We start from the raw sequence: 18496 nt of genomic DNA, 5'->3' as shown, positions 1-18496 counted from the left end.
AGTTAGTTGATTACAGTATTGTGCAAATTATGTTTAAAGCTAATCAGAAAACATTACCAAAGAAAATCCAAAACAGATTTGAAAAAAGGGAAAGCCATTATAATTTAAAAGGAACAAAGATATTTAATACACCGAGGTTCAGAACCACTGTTTGTTTGTTTTTTTCCTAACTTTATTGTTTGTTTGAATGAAATAAAATTTACAAATAAACAAAAAAATAGTAGAGCCAAAATAATTCCTGAGTGTAGTGAGGGTGAATCTGAACAGTTCAGATGCGGGTTGTTGAACTCCCAAAAGTGTAGTTAAAGGGTGAAGCTGAGGGAACTTCAGAGGCCATCATTTGCAGTGGGTTTGTCACAACAAGCTGTTTTGCCACTTGAAACTTATTTGGAGCCAAATTAACTTATCAAATATAACCTTAATGAGTGATGATGGTATTCATAAGAAAAACACACCAAATATAAAAGACAACATTCCTTTTTTAATAGTTAAATAAGGTCCATTCAATCTGAAAAAAAACCATCACAGACCATTTTTTTTTATCCAAAACCTGCAATAAACCACAGTCAGCTTCACTCATTGATTCATGTGCTTGAAGTAACTCCTTGGCCAGTTTCATTTTTAGAAATCAGGAATAAGAGGGAGGGGAAATAGAGATATAGGAAGGGAGCAGCGGCAGGGAGATATAAGGGGAAGAAAATAGATGCTGAGGAGAGATATAGGAGGAGGGTAAAAACAACAGCAGGAAATAACAACAGGGTAGGAGAGAGAGGAAAAGAGAGACAGTTCAGAGACAGAAAGAACCCGATATATTCTGCTGACTCATAACATCTGAACATGGACGAGTCAGCTATCGGCAACAGTGGAGGAGGAGAGATCAGCTTTTCCCACTTGCCCCTACAGAGAACTTTCACAGCATTAAAAGAAAAACCTGCCTACTCACAGAAACAAAAAAAATCCCTGATCGCAACTTCTGATTGTAAATAAATACTTTGGCTTTTTCTACCCTTGTTTTATGGACTTTTAAAACCTACAGTAAAACAATTTAAAACTTTGATTATGTTACAACTGATACTAATGCAGGAACTGTTTCACCTGGATTCACAACAACAACAACAACAACAACAACAACAACAACAACAGACGAGGCATCTCAAGATGAAGGCAATGAGTAAAGATGTACAGGCGGTTTAATTATGGCCATTAACAGTCAGAATGTTTGTTGTTTAATGAGGCAGACGAGGGGGACCATCAGGGCGCAGGTGTGGGAGGTTTAAAGAGACCAGTCTTTCTGAAGTAGCGCACTATGAGAGGCACACACACCAGAGTGACGCTCATGCGAACTGGCGCAAAGAGCTTGTGGACGGCGTAGGCCAAGACGAACGTGCTCGTCCCTGCCGCCATTTTTGAGCGGACGATGGCTTCACTGAAGCCCACTTTGCACAGCAGAGCCGCCATGTCGATCCCGCTGAGGAGACAGAGGACACAGAAAGCAGGTTAGTATTCACATGTTTGGCAATCACTCGTTCTTCTCTTCCTATATTTTATTAAATGATCGACTGCCCATAATCACACACATGCAGCTGTAAAAACTAAAAATATTTAATGACCATCCCTCAATAATTCACTCTTGTTTACATCTTATCTGAATGCACTAAGTAAAAATAAGTCTACAACTACTTTGGAAAGGATGAAATAGGATAATACAAACTTAAAAGTGAATAATTTTTTTAATGCCACAATGAGATTTTCTAATTACAAGAAGCTATTTGTGTCTTATAACAAAAATAAAAATCACATTAAAATACATTTGTACAACCTAAACACAGAGGATATAGTTACATAAAATCAAAAATAGGATTTTGTTCCTCCCATTCGTCCCTTTCTGCTGAAATGGCTAGAGGAGCAAGTCTCTTCATGTCCACCAGAGGGAGCTGCGATCAACAGAGAATGTTGTATAATAGTTTATTTTGCAGCATTTTGACCCATTTAAAATCATCAGCATGGGAAGCTCTGCAAGAACGAAATCACATAAATCAAAGAGGTTTCAACTACAGCTTCTTTGTGAGACACTTTAGGAGAGTTGTGTCGTTTATCTGAGCTATTCAAGGAAAAGGTCTATAAAGAATATGCTAACATGAGGCTTAGATCTGCTTACATCAATACAGCATCTCTCTCCTCTCTCTCTTTCACACACACATTCACAGCTCTGTTAGCAAACTCAAGTCAGCTAAATATAAAGATCCATCTGCCCCCTGACAACTGTTTACACAGCACACAGCTCTGTATTAGCAGGCCGCATGCCTGGGCTCTGTGGACACACAGTGCTAATGCTCTATGGTGGATAGCTACAGAATCACTTTTCACTTCAAGGGTTATTATCGGCTATGAGGAAATCCCCAGGCTGTCAAATGATCCCTGCCAAGTCTCTCTGGTATTCCAGCTCCTGGCACATGGCCACACAAAGCTTGGGAAATTGTCTTGAATGATAGACTTGCTGCCCTGGTTAAATGTTTTAACTGCCTGTCACCATCAACAGAGAGTTACAATAATGGATGAGAGTTTGAAGTGTCAAAGACTTTAATCAGTTTCTCAAAATTTCTAAAACAAACTAACAAGATAAGAAAGTGGACCCATGCTTTATCTAAACTTGTTTCAAGTGTCTGATTCAGCCAGCAGCACTTTTCAACAGCAGGGCTGGTGTACTGTAGTGTCTGACAGACTTGAGTGGAAATTTTCAAGAGCCAGTACTTTATATTTCTCTTTCATAACTGCTCCATTTGCTGAGAATCTGCATCAGATGTTTTGCGTTCCTCTGTATAAAAGCAGCCCACAGTTCAGTGGCTGCATGCATTTTAAGGTCTAAAGGAAATTTCACACTCAGTTCCTCGTACATTGCTGTTTTACTGCATATCAGTGAGTCATTTTTTGAAGCATGTCAGTGTTATTTAGAGATTGAGTTTGTTGTCATTTTGCATTTCACTTATTTACCTTCAGGCTGCATCCCTCACAGCTTTTCTCAGTCGCTTTGGTACATTTCTCAGATCAGAATTGAAATTCTCAAAACTACTTGTTCAGTCTTCACATCATTGTGTCACTTGTGCACATCAAAAAAGAGCCACACTTGTAGACCACGTTCTCAATCATGGGCTTACAATGGCTGAGGCTGGTCGAAGGGTGCAGCCAAATGTTGGGAGAACAACTGTGTCCTCAATCATTCAGACTTTTCGTCGACAGAACAGGTATGTAATCTAACAATAGGCACTGTACTGTAATTCTGTATACTTTCTGTAATGCTTCATACAATATTACAGTATTCCACTGGCATTTTACAATATACAGTAAGTATACTTTATACAGTGACATTTTATCTTACTCAATTTTGTGGTTTTGCATTAGTATATTTTTTCCACATATGTAGGACTGCAAGACAACTTCACAGGGGTGGCAGAGAGCCCCTTTTCACACCTGAACAGGAGGAGGCTATTTGCACCATGGTAGAAAACAATGGCATAAGACTAAGGGAGATAAAGAGTGCCATTATAGTGGACAACAACATCTTTGAAAACATCTAAACAGTCAGCATCTCAACCATTGACAGGGTGCTGAAAAGACACCAAATGAATATGAAGCAGCTGTACACTGCTGAGAAACACTACAAGAAATGGTGAAAGAGTGAAGGAGCTGCGCTACCAGTATGTACAGGTAAAACATGTATGAGCATGCAGTAACTGTACCTCACAGTAAACAGTACATCGTATAGTGATATACAGTACAGTAAGTGTGACCTTTACACATTTGCTATGGCTGTAGAAAAGAAGATGCAATATGTGCTGTATACATTTGATGTAACTGTATCTTGTCCAAAATGAAAATGCATGTAATTCATAAAACTCTTTTTGTGTCTTCTGGATATAGCGTATAATGGAACTGGAAGCTCCGACATTATCAGGCAATGGTCTACGACCCACAACAGGATGCTGATGGAGTTCCTCTCCCCCTACCCCCCATTCCATAACAAACACATACACAGATGACCCTTCTGGCTGCCATGGATGCAACGTGTGATGACATCACAGCAGATGCCTGCAGAGGCTGGATAAGACACTCTAAAAAGATTCTTTCCACGCTGCATCGCAAGAGAAGATATTCGTTGTGATGTGGATGAGAATTTGTGGCCCAACAGACAGGAACTTCAGGAGGTGTAAGAAGACTGCACTGTAGTTCCTACAGCACTGCATGTACAGTTTTCCCTCAGGAGATTGTCTTATGTTCACATTTCTACTTTTGTTTTTTTTTCCTTTGTGCTATGCAGTGCTGTCTTTTCCTTTCTGTATCGCAATGACATGGTCTGTCAACAAATTACAGTACAAACAGTAAAAGCGTAAATGTGAATCTTGTCCAGTCTCTTGCAATCAATCTCCCACATACACTAAGGTGTAACCTACAATTTACAATAATTGTCATCAGAACTTTAGCCATAGTTTATATCAGAACACCCCTCCAGAGTACACTGTTATATTGACAACATGACTAAGCAATTTGACTGTCTTATCCGTACACAATGACACAAGGACTTGCCATTCTGATAGCACTGACATGTTCATTGACACAGATATTTACTTTTGAGAGATGAACTAAGGATTTTGAGCAAGAGACTGGCTTTTGCAGGTAATCCATGGTGCTTTGCTATTTGTACGAATTGTTTTGAGAAATGCACTTACTGTTTTGCAAATGTCGAGGATGATTCGAGAAATGTACCAAAGCGACTGAGAAAAACTGTAATATGTTTTTTCCTTCAGTCAGACATTTACTACATTTCCCACAATATTCAGCGTCACCTGTAGAGATTCAGTATATCCAGAAAGATGCCGTTTCTCTTGGGGAGTAATCCAAAATGTGTCATGATTTCTGCCACTGCTTTAGAAGCATCATGAATTCAAACAATCGATTAAAAAAACAACAGAATATTGGTCCCATTTTACCAAACGTGTTTCTGAAAGATGTGGTTTTAGTCATTTTGCACCTATAAAGTCATCTGATCTTTCTTTTATCTTAGTTTAAAAAATAAACAAGAGGAAATGTTGTCTTAAAGAATCAATCCAGCTGCTAAAAGCTGCTAATAGGAACTATTACTCACTGGTCCTCCTTCTGAAAAGAAAAACAACAACCTGATGTATTTGTTACCTGGATATGAGGAGGTAGAACATTCCAAGGGACATGAGCGAGATCGTGATGTGAAAGCTAACTCCCACCGCTCCGTACTCCTTGAAGACTTTCTTTAGCTGTTGGGCTTTGGTGGGTTTGCCCCCCTCTGGCTCTGGCTCCTCCGTGGTCTTTACAGTAGAAGAGGCGGCGCTAGAGACATCCTTTAAATTCTGTTCCTCCTGGCACAAAAATAAGTAAAAAAGAAAGTGAGCAGAACTAAATAAAGAAGGGAGGATGACTTACAAATCAATCCTTGGAGAATGTGTCTGTGAGAAGACGAACACAAACAAAGAGGAGATCTGAATGGCAAAGAGGAAGTTGATGAACACGCAGGAACGGTTTCCACCTGTCATGAATAAACTTGATATTTTTGACATTAGTATTCTGAGGACTCCCTCAAACAAACAAGCTTCACAAAGGAGTCTTCATAGCTGGTTTATTTGATGTCAAAGTCTGGGATTAAAGGGGCATCTGATGCAGAAAAGCATTTTATTAAATAAAATATGCTTAAGATGAACTGAAGAGGTTTGTGAGGTGTTAGAATACTGTACACTCTGCTGTGTTGACAGATACAAGATGTTTCATTTTGCAAAACATCTTCTGCTCAAACTGCTTTTTCTGTGAAAGGAGTAAAACCCTGAACCTTTCTACCTGATCCCCTGAACCTTACTGTGAACTTTACCGCTTTCAAGAGAGCCACCAAATCCTGGTAAGTTCAACAACAGTCTCGTACTCATGTTTATTTTTTTGTAGCTATAGTACAGCTAATTGTGTGTCTTAGTTCTTTCTGTGTCCAGTTTACTCTTTCTTATTCCTTTTTAACGGTTTTAATCTATTATTTACACAAAAGCCCTTCTAGGGACGAGTGTTGCAAATTAGCATCCGCTATAATCACTATGGCACTTGCATTGTGCTGTTTCCAGTTTGTCTATGCATAATTGTATCTGTCCACATCAAAAAACCATGAAATAAAATAAATGACAATAAGCTACCTGTGTCACCACAAAACACAGATACCATATAAATAGAGATATACATGTAAGATATATGATGTGTATTTTAAAGTAAAGCATTTAGATGTTCAGTAAACAAGAAGAACCCCTATTTTGTCCTCTGACCTGAAACATTTCAAGGTTATTGCAGGTTTTATTTCTAGGTCAGGTTTTTAGAGAAGCTCGAGTCATCAAAACATGGGGGAAACTGAGTCATGATTGTTTAAACTTGATATTGTCCATGCAGGTCCAACAAAGTCTGAATAGGAGAAACATTTTCATACGAGCTCTTTGTGTAGTCAAATCAGCTGATTACACGGGCCTGACTGCTGCTGTGTGCTTTAAGTAGTTCACTTCATCACTCACCCTTTCACACACTAACAAAGTCCAACACTCACTCAAGACACACACACACACACACACACACACACACACACACACACAAAGGGCCTCTCATAAGTACACAACCACACACTCTACTCTGCTCGTGACCCCCAGCAGACTACTCTCTAAGATGAACAAGCAGCAGACTCAATCCAGCCGTCTGACATGCAGCGGGTCACTCCAGTGCATGCTGACAGTAACACAGATTAGCTCAACAACAACAGACTAGACAACAAAAGAGCGCTACAGCAGGGGACAAATTGCAACCGAGTATGGATGGTGTAAAGGTCATGCAGAGAAGCACGAGAAGCAGATGTCTAGAATAACCACAGAAAGCCTGCAGTGTGTAAATGTTACCGCATGTAAATAAACACAATACTCTCTCTTACTGATTCCTAAAGGGCTGCTTTACAGTAGTCATATTTAATGTAGAGACTGTGCAACTGGTAGAATAGTGTATGAAGTGTCCCAATACCATTATACGTCCTAGATACAGATTCAATACCTGAACTTGAGAAACAACTGATACTGAATACCTGTGTAATCAAGAAAAGTACATATTTGTAAAACTACTAATCCTTGGCCGACCTATATTCTTACATTTATGTTTGGAAAACAAAACTATATCTAACCAGGAGATACTCGTTGAGATTAAAGATCTCTTTTTGCCCAGTTAAAGTTTGTGACAAACAACGAGCAGTCATACAGATTTCAACAAGAAAACACGTGATTATAATACATGAAAAAGACATGGAATAAGTTTAACAGTATTTGTCAAAATCACATCATCAGGCAGAACATCTACGGCCAGATGTTCCTTCCTCCAAGTGATTTTAAAACACAATGCTAATGTGACCTTTGTTTTCATGTTGGTCTATATTTGATGTTTCATTAGAGCAAATTAAGAATAAAATGAGCAATGTTAATTTAAAAAGAGGTCATTGCAGTTGTATAGTAAAACGTCTAAAGATCATACCTAGCTGTTAGTTCAAACGCTGCTGGACCACAAACAAAAGACAAACTCAATCCCTGAAGTACTTTATTAAATACTAAGACTCGGGAATTCAAACATATTTACTTTAAGAACAAAACAGCCCTGAGAGAGACTGGTGTAAAAACTGACCTGATGAAGAAGATGGACAATGTTCAGCTTCTTCTTTTGGCACAAAACAATGAAATGGACAACAAATGACTTCAATCAGGAAATATCTGATGAAAGTAAATATTAGACCAAACACTCTGAGCCACAGTTCAGTGCTTAATGTTTTTTGATGACCAGTTTTAAGAGCACGAAACTTTGGGTGCTTAACGTTCCTGCTGGTACAGCTATAACAACAAACTATCTTTTATGGAAGCTTTCAGGTTAATTAGGTTTTATTCTGATTAAAGATCCTGATGAAAAGATCATTTCAGCTTTATTGCCTTTTTAAAGGTCATTTTGAAAATAAGGGCTTTAATGAAATTAAAAGGGTAAAAAGATCAGCAGACAGGAGGTGCGTGTCTGACTGCTGAGGAAATAAAATCCTTCTGAGAAAAAAACAGGAAGTAGCTTGGGCCTTCATGGAATGATTGATTTGAGGGCGATATATTGAGATTATTGAGACATCTTAGTAAAGTGCAAAGAATATTGACTGACGTCTTAAAAGGGCTATTTCTTATTATAGTAGACTATCAAGTTAAGGTCATCTGATACAGTGAAGAGTACAAAATGCAGGCTGATGGAAATTGTCTGCATGAGCATACTTTTCCTGATGGTATACAGAGACATATGGTATGAAAATAATAATTTTTTTTTTTTTTCAAAATGGAATTTATAAAAAAAAACTACAAAGCCAAAGCACTTGGTGAAATTGTTAAATCTAAATGTCTTGACTGCATGAGGCACATCTGTTTCAAAACCTGTTCCATAGTTTGAAGTGTGGTCACTTGATTTGCAAAGTGCTGCAGGGGCTCAAACAGCCACCTTGAACAGTACCTCCACATTCAGTTGGTGTTTTGATCTTTGACATGTTTGCCTCAGTGACATTTAGCTGAAAAGATCAGAATTTGAGCCGTTTCTGAAACCAGGACTGTAAAACACAGATGAAGCCTGCTGTTGATTCTACACACTGTACAGCACTTTGGCCTAACATACAGAAATCTCTATTCATGTCCTTTAACATCCTGTTATGCTGCACTGATGTGCTGCTGGCTTCAGACAATGTTTCCTTGTAGGAATGAGACAGACAACTAATCAAGTGGATAAAACAAAGACAAAGTTGAAGTAGGGGACCAGGAGAAAACAAGATGATGTTGTGTTTTTGGGGCGATTCGTGTTGCTCAATTTAGCCAAGACCTCCAGGAAGAAGCCATAGCCTCTGTGACGTATTCACTGAGCGGCCAACAATGGACAATAGAAAGGCCAGAGTGGGCGAGGGAGCCGGCCTTTGCTATGCAAGGGCGACTCAGGCCAGGCTTAAAGAAAAAGCAGACAGCAGTGTGGGAGGGTCATGTGTGCAAGCGGCCAAAGGGAGTTGTGTCAGAAAGGCTGTTATGGGAGGGGAACAGTGAGACTGCTGTGTCTGATAACAGCTTTTCAGAGGCGGAAAACACATGTAGATCTGTAGAGTCACAGTGGCATGCAAACACGGACAAATGCACACAGACAGCAGGAGCTAAAACTTACTGCGTGTCTGGTCTTGGGGAAAAAAAAACTCTAGCAGGTTGCACACTGCAAAAGAACCTTCTGATGTTGTTTTCCTGTGAAATCATCTGCATATGTAGATTAAAGTTTGTCTTTAATGGCTCAGATAGAGTTCCCCAAAGTCTGACAAATTTCTGATGCCACTTGAGTGAGCATCTGTTGGGAAAGAGAACTACAACTTTGCAACTTTTGTTAACAATGATTTAGAAACAAGTGAGCTTGTAGACGTTTGTAGCATCAACGTTTTGGATGCATGATAGTGGCATGATGAGCAGTCCATCACTTCAGGTCAATCTGTAATATTGCAACTATGACTCAATTTAAAATACATAGCCTACATTTAAAACTGATTTTGCCTCTGGCATCAGCTACAGTTTTTAATACTTTGGTTTAGTCATATATCTTCATGGATAAACTTACAATTTTATCAGCTTGAGCTTTACTCTTTTGATGAGAAATGTTAGCATGCCAATATGTCTAAGACTATAGTGTGAAATATTCTAAGAGAAAGGGGAATTATCTGAATGCAGTTTCTAACAAAGGCTATCAGTATTTTTGTTTATGTAAAACGGCTATTGTGGCCTGAATACACTTTTTGGCAACATCATCTATGACTTAGGGAATCTCTAATCAACATTATAAGAAAATATTATATATCATATCTTTACTACAGGCTAACACATATTATAGCACGGCTTGAGACCAAGTTTTAGTGTAATATTACAAATTATAACGAGAAATGAACTACAGCTATTCCTATATAAATGAAGCAAATACAGGACACTCAGGAAGAGGGCTGTTTTTGTAACTTCTACGCCAGGCTGCTCATTGAGGTTGCATTGCCAAATTCACCCACCTTTCTTTTTTTTTTTTTTTTTCAAGTAGGCTACTAGACTGAAATGACTCAGTCCTATTCTGACTTTCTATGAAGCAGGCAGTTAGCAGCCGTGTGTGTGTGTGTGTGTGTGTGTGTGTGTGTGTGTGTGTGTGTGTGTGTGTGTGTGTGTGTGTGTGTGTGTGAGCATGTGAACGGTGACTGACACTTCTGCTTGCTCTGAGTCAACTTGAACATTTAGATCGAATAGGCAACAACTAAGTCATCTTCCCTGCACGTGCATACAGCGCACACTTACGTCACCAAACACTGTTTGTTGTGTAAGCAGCCTGCCAGCTTACATGACCAGGCCCGGGCTGCTTCTTTGCATATTTTATGATTTCGAAATGAATCCTCCCGCCGCAGGGACACAAAAACCAGTACGGGGTGTCCCCCACCAGTTGAACACCATGTAGGCATACACCTAAAGCTGTGGGCTCTTATGAACTGGGCACTGGGGTTAAACAAACACTCAAACTGAGTAAATTAGCAATAAATTACCCCTTTGTTGTTGTCACCCGTCTGCTCCTCTCCGGCGCTGCTCGTCTTCTTCGTGGCCGCGGCGGTGGACAAGGATCTGGTCTGCATGGTCCCGTTTGAAACCCTCCAGTTACCTGTAAACAAACCATTCCCCGCGGGCTCTCCTCTGCCGCTGCAGCGCCTGTCCGGGTGCCTGATAGTATCTGAAAAACCGCCTTCACTTTGCGCGCTTCTCGAAAGAGTCACAGCTATAGCAGAAACCCGGTCCGAGTGAGCCCAGTCCGTGATTACGAGACCAGCCTGCGTGTGCCATTTCTGGGCTGGTTGCGTGTCAGGTTTCTGTTTCGCCAAACGCACAGGAGTTGAAAAGACACCCTTGGCTGGTAGGCAGAAACACCGGTAGACCGTGTGGCCCTTGCGTAACGTCAAAGTGTCGTCCCCAAGCCTGTGTGCTTTGACTCGCACCAGAGACGAGCCCGCGGACTTGAAAGCTGCCGCAGACAGCCTCCCCGTGCGGCACAGAAACATCGTCTTCAGCCGTCCTGGGAAGAGTTTGGCGTCTCCGGAAAAACAAACTCTTATAACGCTTGTAATCGCAGAGGACAGCTAGTTGCGTGTGTAAGCTGTAAACATGCTGCACTGTGCCCTCCTGCCTCCCTACGCTCCGTTTGTTGACCGATTATCACCGACAGCCAATGAGGACTGACGCGCAACCGCAGATAGTATGACTGAGAAAGAGAAAGGGAGGGGGGATTTAAAGGTGTAACCGTGTTAAACACCACAATTGAGTTATATCACAGGGCATCACTCAAAGCCTGTAACCTATCCCGGTTAATGCATGTCAACAGTCACTCTATTGTCAATTAGGCTACAGCCTCAAATCACTTAGAAATCCCATGATACTTTTATAACAAGCAAGCCTAGACCGTTCATTATTTTGTACTGTATATTTTAGGACCAATATTTATCCACTAATGAGTAAGCACTTGGCAGCAATGGCGACAAACAAGTCAAATCATCAACCCAATTGCCAGTGCTTCATGCAATGCACAGTAGAGAACAGAATAGTTTTCCTTTGTTGGCCGGTGTTTCGTTGGATGTTACTGTGTGTTGTGAGGAGATAAGCCTGAACAACCAACAGAAAGAAACGATATCCAAAAGTTTTGAACTTTAACTGACCATATGCCAAGGTCAAATACATTGCAACTGTGTAGCATGCATTATTTATTGCATTACTTGTTGATTTCAAAGTTCTACTAGTTAAAGAGCTGTTGAGATAATAACTCAGAAGAAGTACGAACACATGACAAATGTTCGGAAGTTGTAGCACTGTTCTCAAAAAAGTAAGATGTACCTCAAATGTTTTTATAAAGTAGTTAAAAGTGCTCTGAAACCACTATAATACATTAACAAGGCATTACTGTTGCATTCTCAGGTCAAGCTGCCTGCAGTTGAACTAATTTAAATATGTCAAAATACTGTTGAATAATTAATTGAAAATTTTAGCATTATAATGAGTTAATCTTTATTTTATTTGTAAAATCTGATTTTACAAAATAACTTTATCTGGGTAATGAAGCTGGATGTAGAATAGCATAAAATGGAAGAAGTCAAGCACTGTTTATAAAAGTGTACTCAGGTTCTGTACTTGTGTAGTTATGCATATTTTCTTCTTTGTGTGTTTTATATAAATATCATGAGCATATTTAGTGTAGAAAACCAGACAGACGAGTTAACAAAAGCCTACCTCAAAAAGGAAGTGGTTGGAAAACACAAGATGGGAAATTTTGTTCCTTCTCCTCCTCAATATGAGAGCGAGCAGCAACATTCCTCAAAACTCACAGCTCAGCATTCCCTCACCTCAAAAAAAGTCTGTGGTTGTTTTGGCAACATGTGATGAACATGATCTGCTTTCAGATGCACAAGAGTAATTCTTTTCATTGACATTTACATCTTTTCCTCATGTACAGAAATGCATAATGTGACTTCCTGGACCTCTCTGGCTGTAAGTGGTTGGTTTTGTTTAACTTTCTGGTTCAGCAGCCAATAGGCAGAGGCAGGAAAGACATCAGAAAAGTGTGTACACCTGAGTTAATCACGCCTCATCTTATTTATGTGGCTTCCACTTTAACATATCTCTCTCCTCGCTCCAGGCCCGGTTCTAGATCAAAATGACTTAGGGTGCATTTGAAATTTAGAGGGGGTGGAGCTACAGTGACCAGCAACAGCAGTGAAAAATAGCATATTATGGGTCCTGGCATCTTGCATGTGGTCTCCAGTGGTCACAACACTACACTAATCCATACATTGCACGCATGGCTGATTTATCCAACTTGCATGATTGTGAATGTTTTAACTTTAGTTCACAATAAATAAAGTTCCTTTAAACCTGGTTTCACGTGTGATACCCTTTGTTGTCACTGACTTTGAGCCAGTTCGTGACTATAAACACAGTCAGGGTAAGACGTCAGAGAGAGAAGAGAGCAGTAAGAGTTAGGAGATGTGAGATAAAGACGAGGGTGGATGTTTGGCAGGAAGCCACAAAAAAAATGTCCCACAGTCAGCACAGCAGCAGAGACTCTGACATTTACACAGTAAAGATCACCATGTGGGCTGATTTGAAATAGCTGCTCGGTTTAATCCCTGTTTATATTTTTGGTTTTGATTTAAAAAACTAATTTTCTTAGTTCAGAATTAAACATTACTCTACCACTGGGGGAGATACTAAAAGTGAATGTTTTAAAATAGTTGAATGTTGTCTGTGAATATATTATAGCAACTAAAGGCAGCAAAGTCCATCATAAAAAATAATTGGAACAAATTCAGGTACAATCCAATATTCATGAAAAGGCATGAACCAGAGAAGAACACATTCATGTTGGAGCAGATCCTGAGTCAAAACAATAGACAGTAATCATTAATGGACAACGCCTGACTGACGTCACCCATATGTCACTGCAGAGGCCTTTCTTCCATTAATGGTGGTCACCAAGCCTCTTGACAAATGGTTAGAGTATCAGCTAGCTACCTTATTGTAAACAACTGTTCTCTTTCATAAAATCAAAACAGATGGGTTATCAAAAAAAAATCACCCCCCGTACAGTGTGTGCTGATCGAGGCATGAGCTAATCAGACCAATGTCCTTTTTTGTACTATACTGTAAACATGCTCCTTTCTACTGTAAAAATAGGCTTTTTTGAATGGGTGTGTCTGTGACTTCCGGTGCTTTTGCAACCAGCCTTAAGTGGACACTCAACAAACTGCAGGATTTTGCACTTCAGCATCAGCTTCATATTTCAACCACAGAACTTGCCTCTTGGTCAATGCCAGGACCAAGGCCTTGGCAGCAGTCTGTGCTCTCTGCGTGTCTCTCTGTTTTGTTGTGTTTGCTCTTCTGTTGCTTGTCATGTGAAACCCCTTCTACAAAGGGAAAGAAAATGGAGTCAAACATTTAGACTTCTTGGTCAAAGTTAGCCAAATCAGTCTTACATTTGAAAGTGTTTCAGGTGTTAACATTGAATTATTAAATCATGCTTCAAAACATATTAACATGTTCCGTTTAAACATATTATATAGTAACTGAAAAGCTCTTGAAAAAAGCAATTGTACAAATGTTGGTTTCACGAGACGGTAAAAATCATGTACCAGTTTTTCTATACATTTATTTTGTCAAAAAATATGAACATTCAACAACTTGTGATTGATAATGATTCTCGGTTGAACTGCTTTTTGTCTGTTGACTCTACCAGGTGTCAGAAGTAGGCCATGTAACCTAGAGTTTTCTTTTTCTACTACATTTAGCTGCATGCTGCACTTGGTGGTTACTCGCTCATAGTGAGCTGTAAAGCTGTTGGACATTTGCTTGTGATATATGCTATTATGCTGGATCATAGAGATTCTAAAAGGGTTGGCCCACTATATTGAAAACACATTTCCATTCAGTAAAGTTTTGATTTTAAAGTAGCAGAAACACAGCTGTAACATGGAGAACAGTTGTCATCACAGAAGTGTTGTGTTGACAGGCTGTTGGCTGACAGATTCCATCACCTCAGCTGTTTTCACACATGCACTCCTGAAAATTGACAACCTGTCCCTGAAATATTCCTGAGTTCCTTATTGTCCCTCACAGCCGCAGCGTACATACACAGTATGTTCATGACAACTTTAACATCATGTTGATCTTTGACTCATCAGTTTTTAATCAATCAGTCAATCAGTCTTTATTTTTATAGGGCCAATTCATAACAAATGTTATCTCAAGACACTTTACAAAAAAAGAGTAAGGACATGTAAGTCCTTACTCTTTGTTATATGATGTTACAAAAAAAGCAGGTAAAAGACCTTACTCTTTGTTATATTATCCATATAAGGACCAAACATTAATCCATCATGAGCACAAAGCAACATCTGGCAAAGTGACAGTGGCAAGAAAAAACTTTTAAGAGGCAGAAACCTCGAGCAGAACCAGATTCATGATGAACAGCCGTCTGCCAAACTGTGCTGCATGGGCTTGAAAAATTGGATAGAGGGAGATGCGGGAAGAAGGATAAGGACAAACAAAGCAGCAACAACAACAATGGATAATTTAAAGCTACAATGTCAGTAATAATGTTAAAAGTATGTGTATTAGCAGTAACATCTAAGTATGTTAATTATAGAGGTTGAAGTATGTTTCAGGTGTTATTTTCCATCAGGTCTTTAACTGCTGTTAGTTGTGGTAGTGTGACGTATCAGGATCAGCTGCACCCTGACTCAGCAGCAGGCCGTGTAGCTAAGAGTGAATGATGCAGAGAGAGGAAGACATCCTGAGAACCACACACACAGCGTCGGTTATGTATTTAGCACATTTTACAGGTCGACATGGGTTGGCCGTTGACCGTTGCAGGAAAAAAGGAAGTGTCACAGCCCTGGTGTCATACTCAGAAAACCAGTTTCTCAGGTTTGTCCACACAACTTTTAATCTATGTTTGTTCAAAATGTAATTGTTTAGAGTCAGGGCCAGTTGGTGCCTGTGGTGACTCCATCAGGTGTACCTTTAAAGTGGCTTCTCCCTTTCCCAGAATGTTACGCTTCTTTATAGGGGAGAATGAAGTTATTGAAACTAAGTGGAAATTTTCCCTTCGTGGAAAAACTTAAACTGAGTTAAAAAAATCACAAAAACATAATTTCTTACATATTTTGAAAGATAATTCTTACTAGGTAGGTTAAGTTATGTTACGATAATCCAACATATTGTGCAACTTTAATCAGAATCTGTCGAGTAAATACTGTATTCTCAGCCAGATGACAAATTTGAAATGTATTTCTATAGATCAAGACTATAAGAATACATTTAACTACAGTAGGGCTGCTCCATTTTGGCAAAAATCATTATCATGATTATTTTGATCGATAGTGAGATCACGATTATCAAAAATGATTACTCATTGACTTTACAACATCTGGATCACGCGATAAAACGTATCATATCTTAACACTTTAACCGTCTGAACACTGAAAAGAAGCATTACATTAAAATGAATATCTGAAAAAAATACATTTATAAATATAATCATATATAATAATACATAAATAAACTATACTATAAATAAATGAACTATGTTTTTGAGGTAGTGGTAATGTACTCTTGTGGCCAAAATATAACAACAAACACATCATAGTGCTAATTGATACTTTGAGACCCTTTGCACACTAGTCCCTGATACCATTTTTTGGGGGGAATTTTGTGCAATCTTGATGTAAATTTAAACTTGTATCTGCACTAAACAAGCACTGAATTGTTTAGCTGCTACAAGAACTATACTTCTGTTGCCTTGCCACTTGTGTCGCTTAAAATAACTAACATTTGATAACACTTTGAATACATTCCTCAGCATTCAGTCAAAATGTCAGTAGCTGTTGAACTGACGTTAGAGTAAGTAAATCACTTGTCTGAATGGAAATTATCCAGTGGATATACTTTTATCACAGTTAGGACAGACAGACATTGACTCGCCCCTCTCACACGTCTTAAATTCAGGTCAAACAGGACACTGACGCTTTGTTAAGTCCAGCAGATCCTGGGAACCGGGCACAGGTTCTGACCCACTGAGCCATCCCTCCATCTGTCCACTCTATTGAGCAGCTTTTCTATTCGTCTTCAGACACGCTGGCAAGATAGTCAATAGCTGTGGCTTCTTTACAACGCAATGCTTTCAGTCCCGCCATCCTGCCTTCATTTGCATGCCGTCTTTTTTTCACCCCCTGCCTTCCATCCCTCCATCACTGTCTAAAAAAACTCCTGGCACTGGTTCATTTTCCTACTTTATCCTCCTCTCTCCCCCTGACTGCTCCTCATTGCCTCCCATCAGCATCCCTCCATTTTTGTGTTTTGCATGGTGGTCAGTTTGTGTCTGTATGTTCTCCCTGGCACTGGTCCACTTCACCCTTCACTGAAGAGGACTGAAGGACTGGGACCAGAGCCAGCTGGCCTACACTCAGTGTAGCTCTGGCACAATAGTAAAGTCAGGCTATGCAGAGGAGGTTGATGCAGGCCTGATCATGTGCTTTCAGCTCTTTTGTCCTCCTCTCTGTCTATATGCTTTAGACATCCTGACCGTGCACAGAGGGGGATTCACATTAAAGAGGGGTTACTCCTTAAGTTTGCTCATGAAGCTGAGACACGAAACAGTAACCTAATGTAGATGTTTGTTGAGTTAGGTCATGATTGTACTCTTGGTGTGTTCTTTTAATCTCTGTGTCAACAAATAGTTTGGGCAAGCTGTTTTATGAAAGTGCTGGGTTATTTGAGTACTGATAAGTTTCTCCATAAAAGACAGGCAACTATATCAGAGCCAAATGGTCAGCCCCATAAAACAAACAGCAATGAAAGAGAAGATTGAAGAGACTGAGCAAACAGCCAGTGGCTTCTGATTTTCCCTGAGAAGAATGTGAAAGCAGAGGGAGTACAGTATTTTAACAAAGTTAGAAAAAGGAAAAGTCAGGTCCAAATGTCCCCAAAATGTAGCTCAGAATCAACTTTGTGAAACATCCTACTTTTACAAGACTGTCTTCTTTCCTTGTCTCTCTAACCCAACTGCTTTCATCTGAGCAATGACCGCTGGGCAGCCTGAAGAAAAACACTGACCTCACTGACCCTGCAGACAGTGAATGAGAGGAAGGAGTTCAGAAAGAGAGAGCAGCAGGAAATAAAAACAGAGAATCATTGAAGGAAGCAATTGATGCCGGGCCAAGACCCTGACAGCTGTGTGTTGAAGGACGGTCTAGCCTCTGCCTTTCAGAACAGAGAGGAACTGTAGATGTAGGACAGAGAAAGCAGACATCTCCGGGTGAAATAAAACGTAAGCGACCTTCATATGGCTGCTGATGATGCTCATGTTAACTCTTTGGTACCCTTTTTCCTTAGTTTAAATAACAAACCGGCTGAATTATGCAAAGAAAAAAACATTGGACTGGAACTCATTGTTGTGCTCATCTCATCATTTTTTTCTGTACTGTATCTTCTCTTGACCTCCTGTCCTTGTTTGGAGGACAGATGGACACCAAGGTCATCAAGAAAATTAAAGCACTAAATTATTTCTTCGTACGCAATAGGGGGGGAGCAATCAGAGGCGCTGCTTGTCAACAGGCAAGGCAGTCAACTGCTTGGGGCCCCAGACCAGTAGGGGGCCCCTGAGGGATCACCAACTTAAACCCAAGCAGTGGCCTAAAATGTGCAAATTTTGTAATGACAGAAGGAAACCTCCCTAAGGGGGCCCCATTTGACAGCACTTACTCTTGTTGCCCTGCTAAACTTTGCATGTATTATTGCTGTGAAAACCAGTTTGTCAATGAAAGTCAACAAAGAAAAATGAAGAGGAATTAGATGTCGGTAGG

The 18496-nt window shown here is 39.8% G+C and overlaps 1 protein-coding gene across 1 annotated transcript; it reads right to left on the bottom strand.

Moving 5' to 3' along the window:
- Positions 1 to 461: 461 nt before the first annotated feature.
- On the bottom strand, positions 462 to 11319 carry fam210b (family with sequence similarity 210 member B). The gene is made up of 3 exons (XM_020636772.3): positions 10643 to 11319; positions 5188 to 5387; positions 462 to 1468 (listed from the first exon to the last, which is right to left on the bottom strand). Exons 1-3 carry the CDS (start codon positions 11147 to 11149, stop codon positions 1252 to 1254), a joined length of 924 nt encoding a protein of 307 aa, XP_020492428.2. The 5' UTR covers positions 11150 to 11319; the 3' UTR covers positions 462 to 1251.
- Positions 11320 to 18496: the final 7177 nt, after the last annotated feature.

Source organism: Labrus bergylta, chromosome 5 (assembly GCF_963930695.1).
Source record: "Labrus bergylta chromosome 5, fLabBer1.1, whole genome shotgun sequence".
NCBI lineage: Eukaryota > Metazoa > Chordata > Actinopteri > Labriformes > Labridae > Labrus > Labrus bergylta.
Note: the sequence above shows the minus strand (reverse complement) of the source record. Positions and strands in the feature narration are given on the sequence as shown.

Coding starts and splice junctions, on each gene's coding strand:
- fam210b (XM_020636772.3), bottom strand. CDS start 11,149: ATGTTTCTGTGCCGCACGGGGAGGCTGTCTGCGGCAGCTTTCAAGTCC. Junction 5,388..10,642: donor CGGGTGACAACAACAAAGGG/GTAATTTATTGC, acceptor TTTTTGTGCCAG/GAGGAACAGAATTTAAAGGA. Junction 1,469..5,187: donor TTCTACCTCCTCATATCCAG/GTAACAAATACA, acceptor CTGTCTCCTCAG/CGGGATCGACATGGCGGCTC.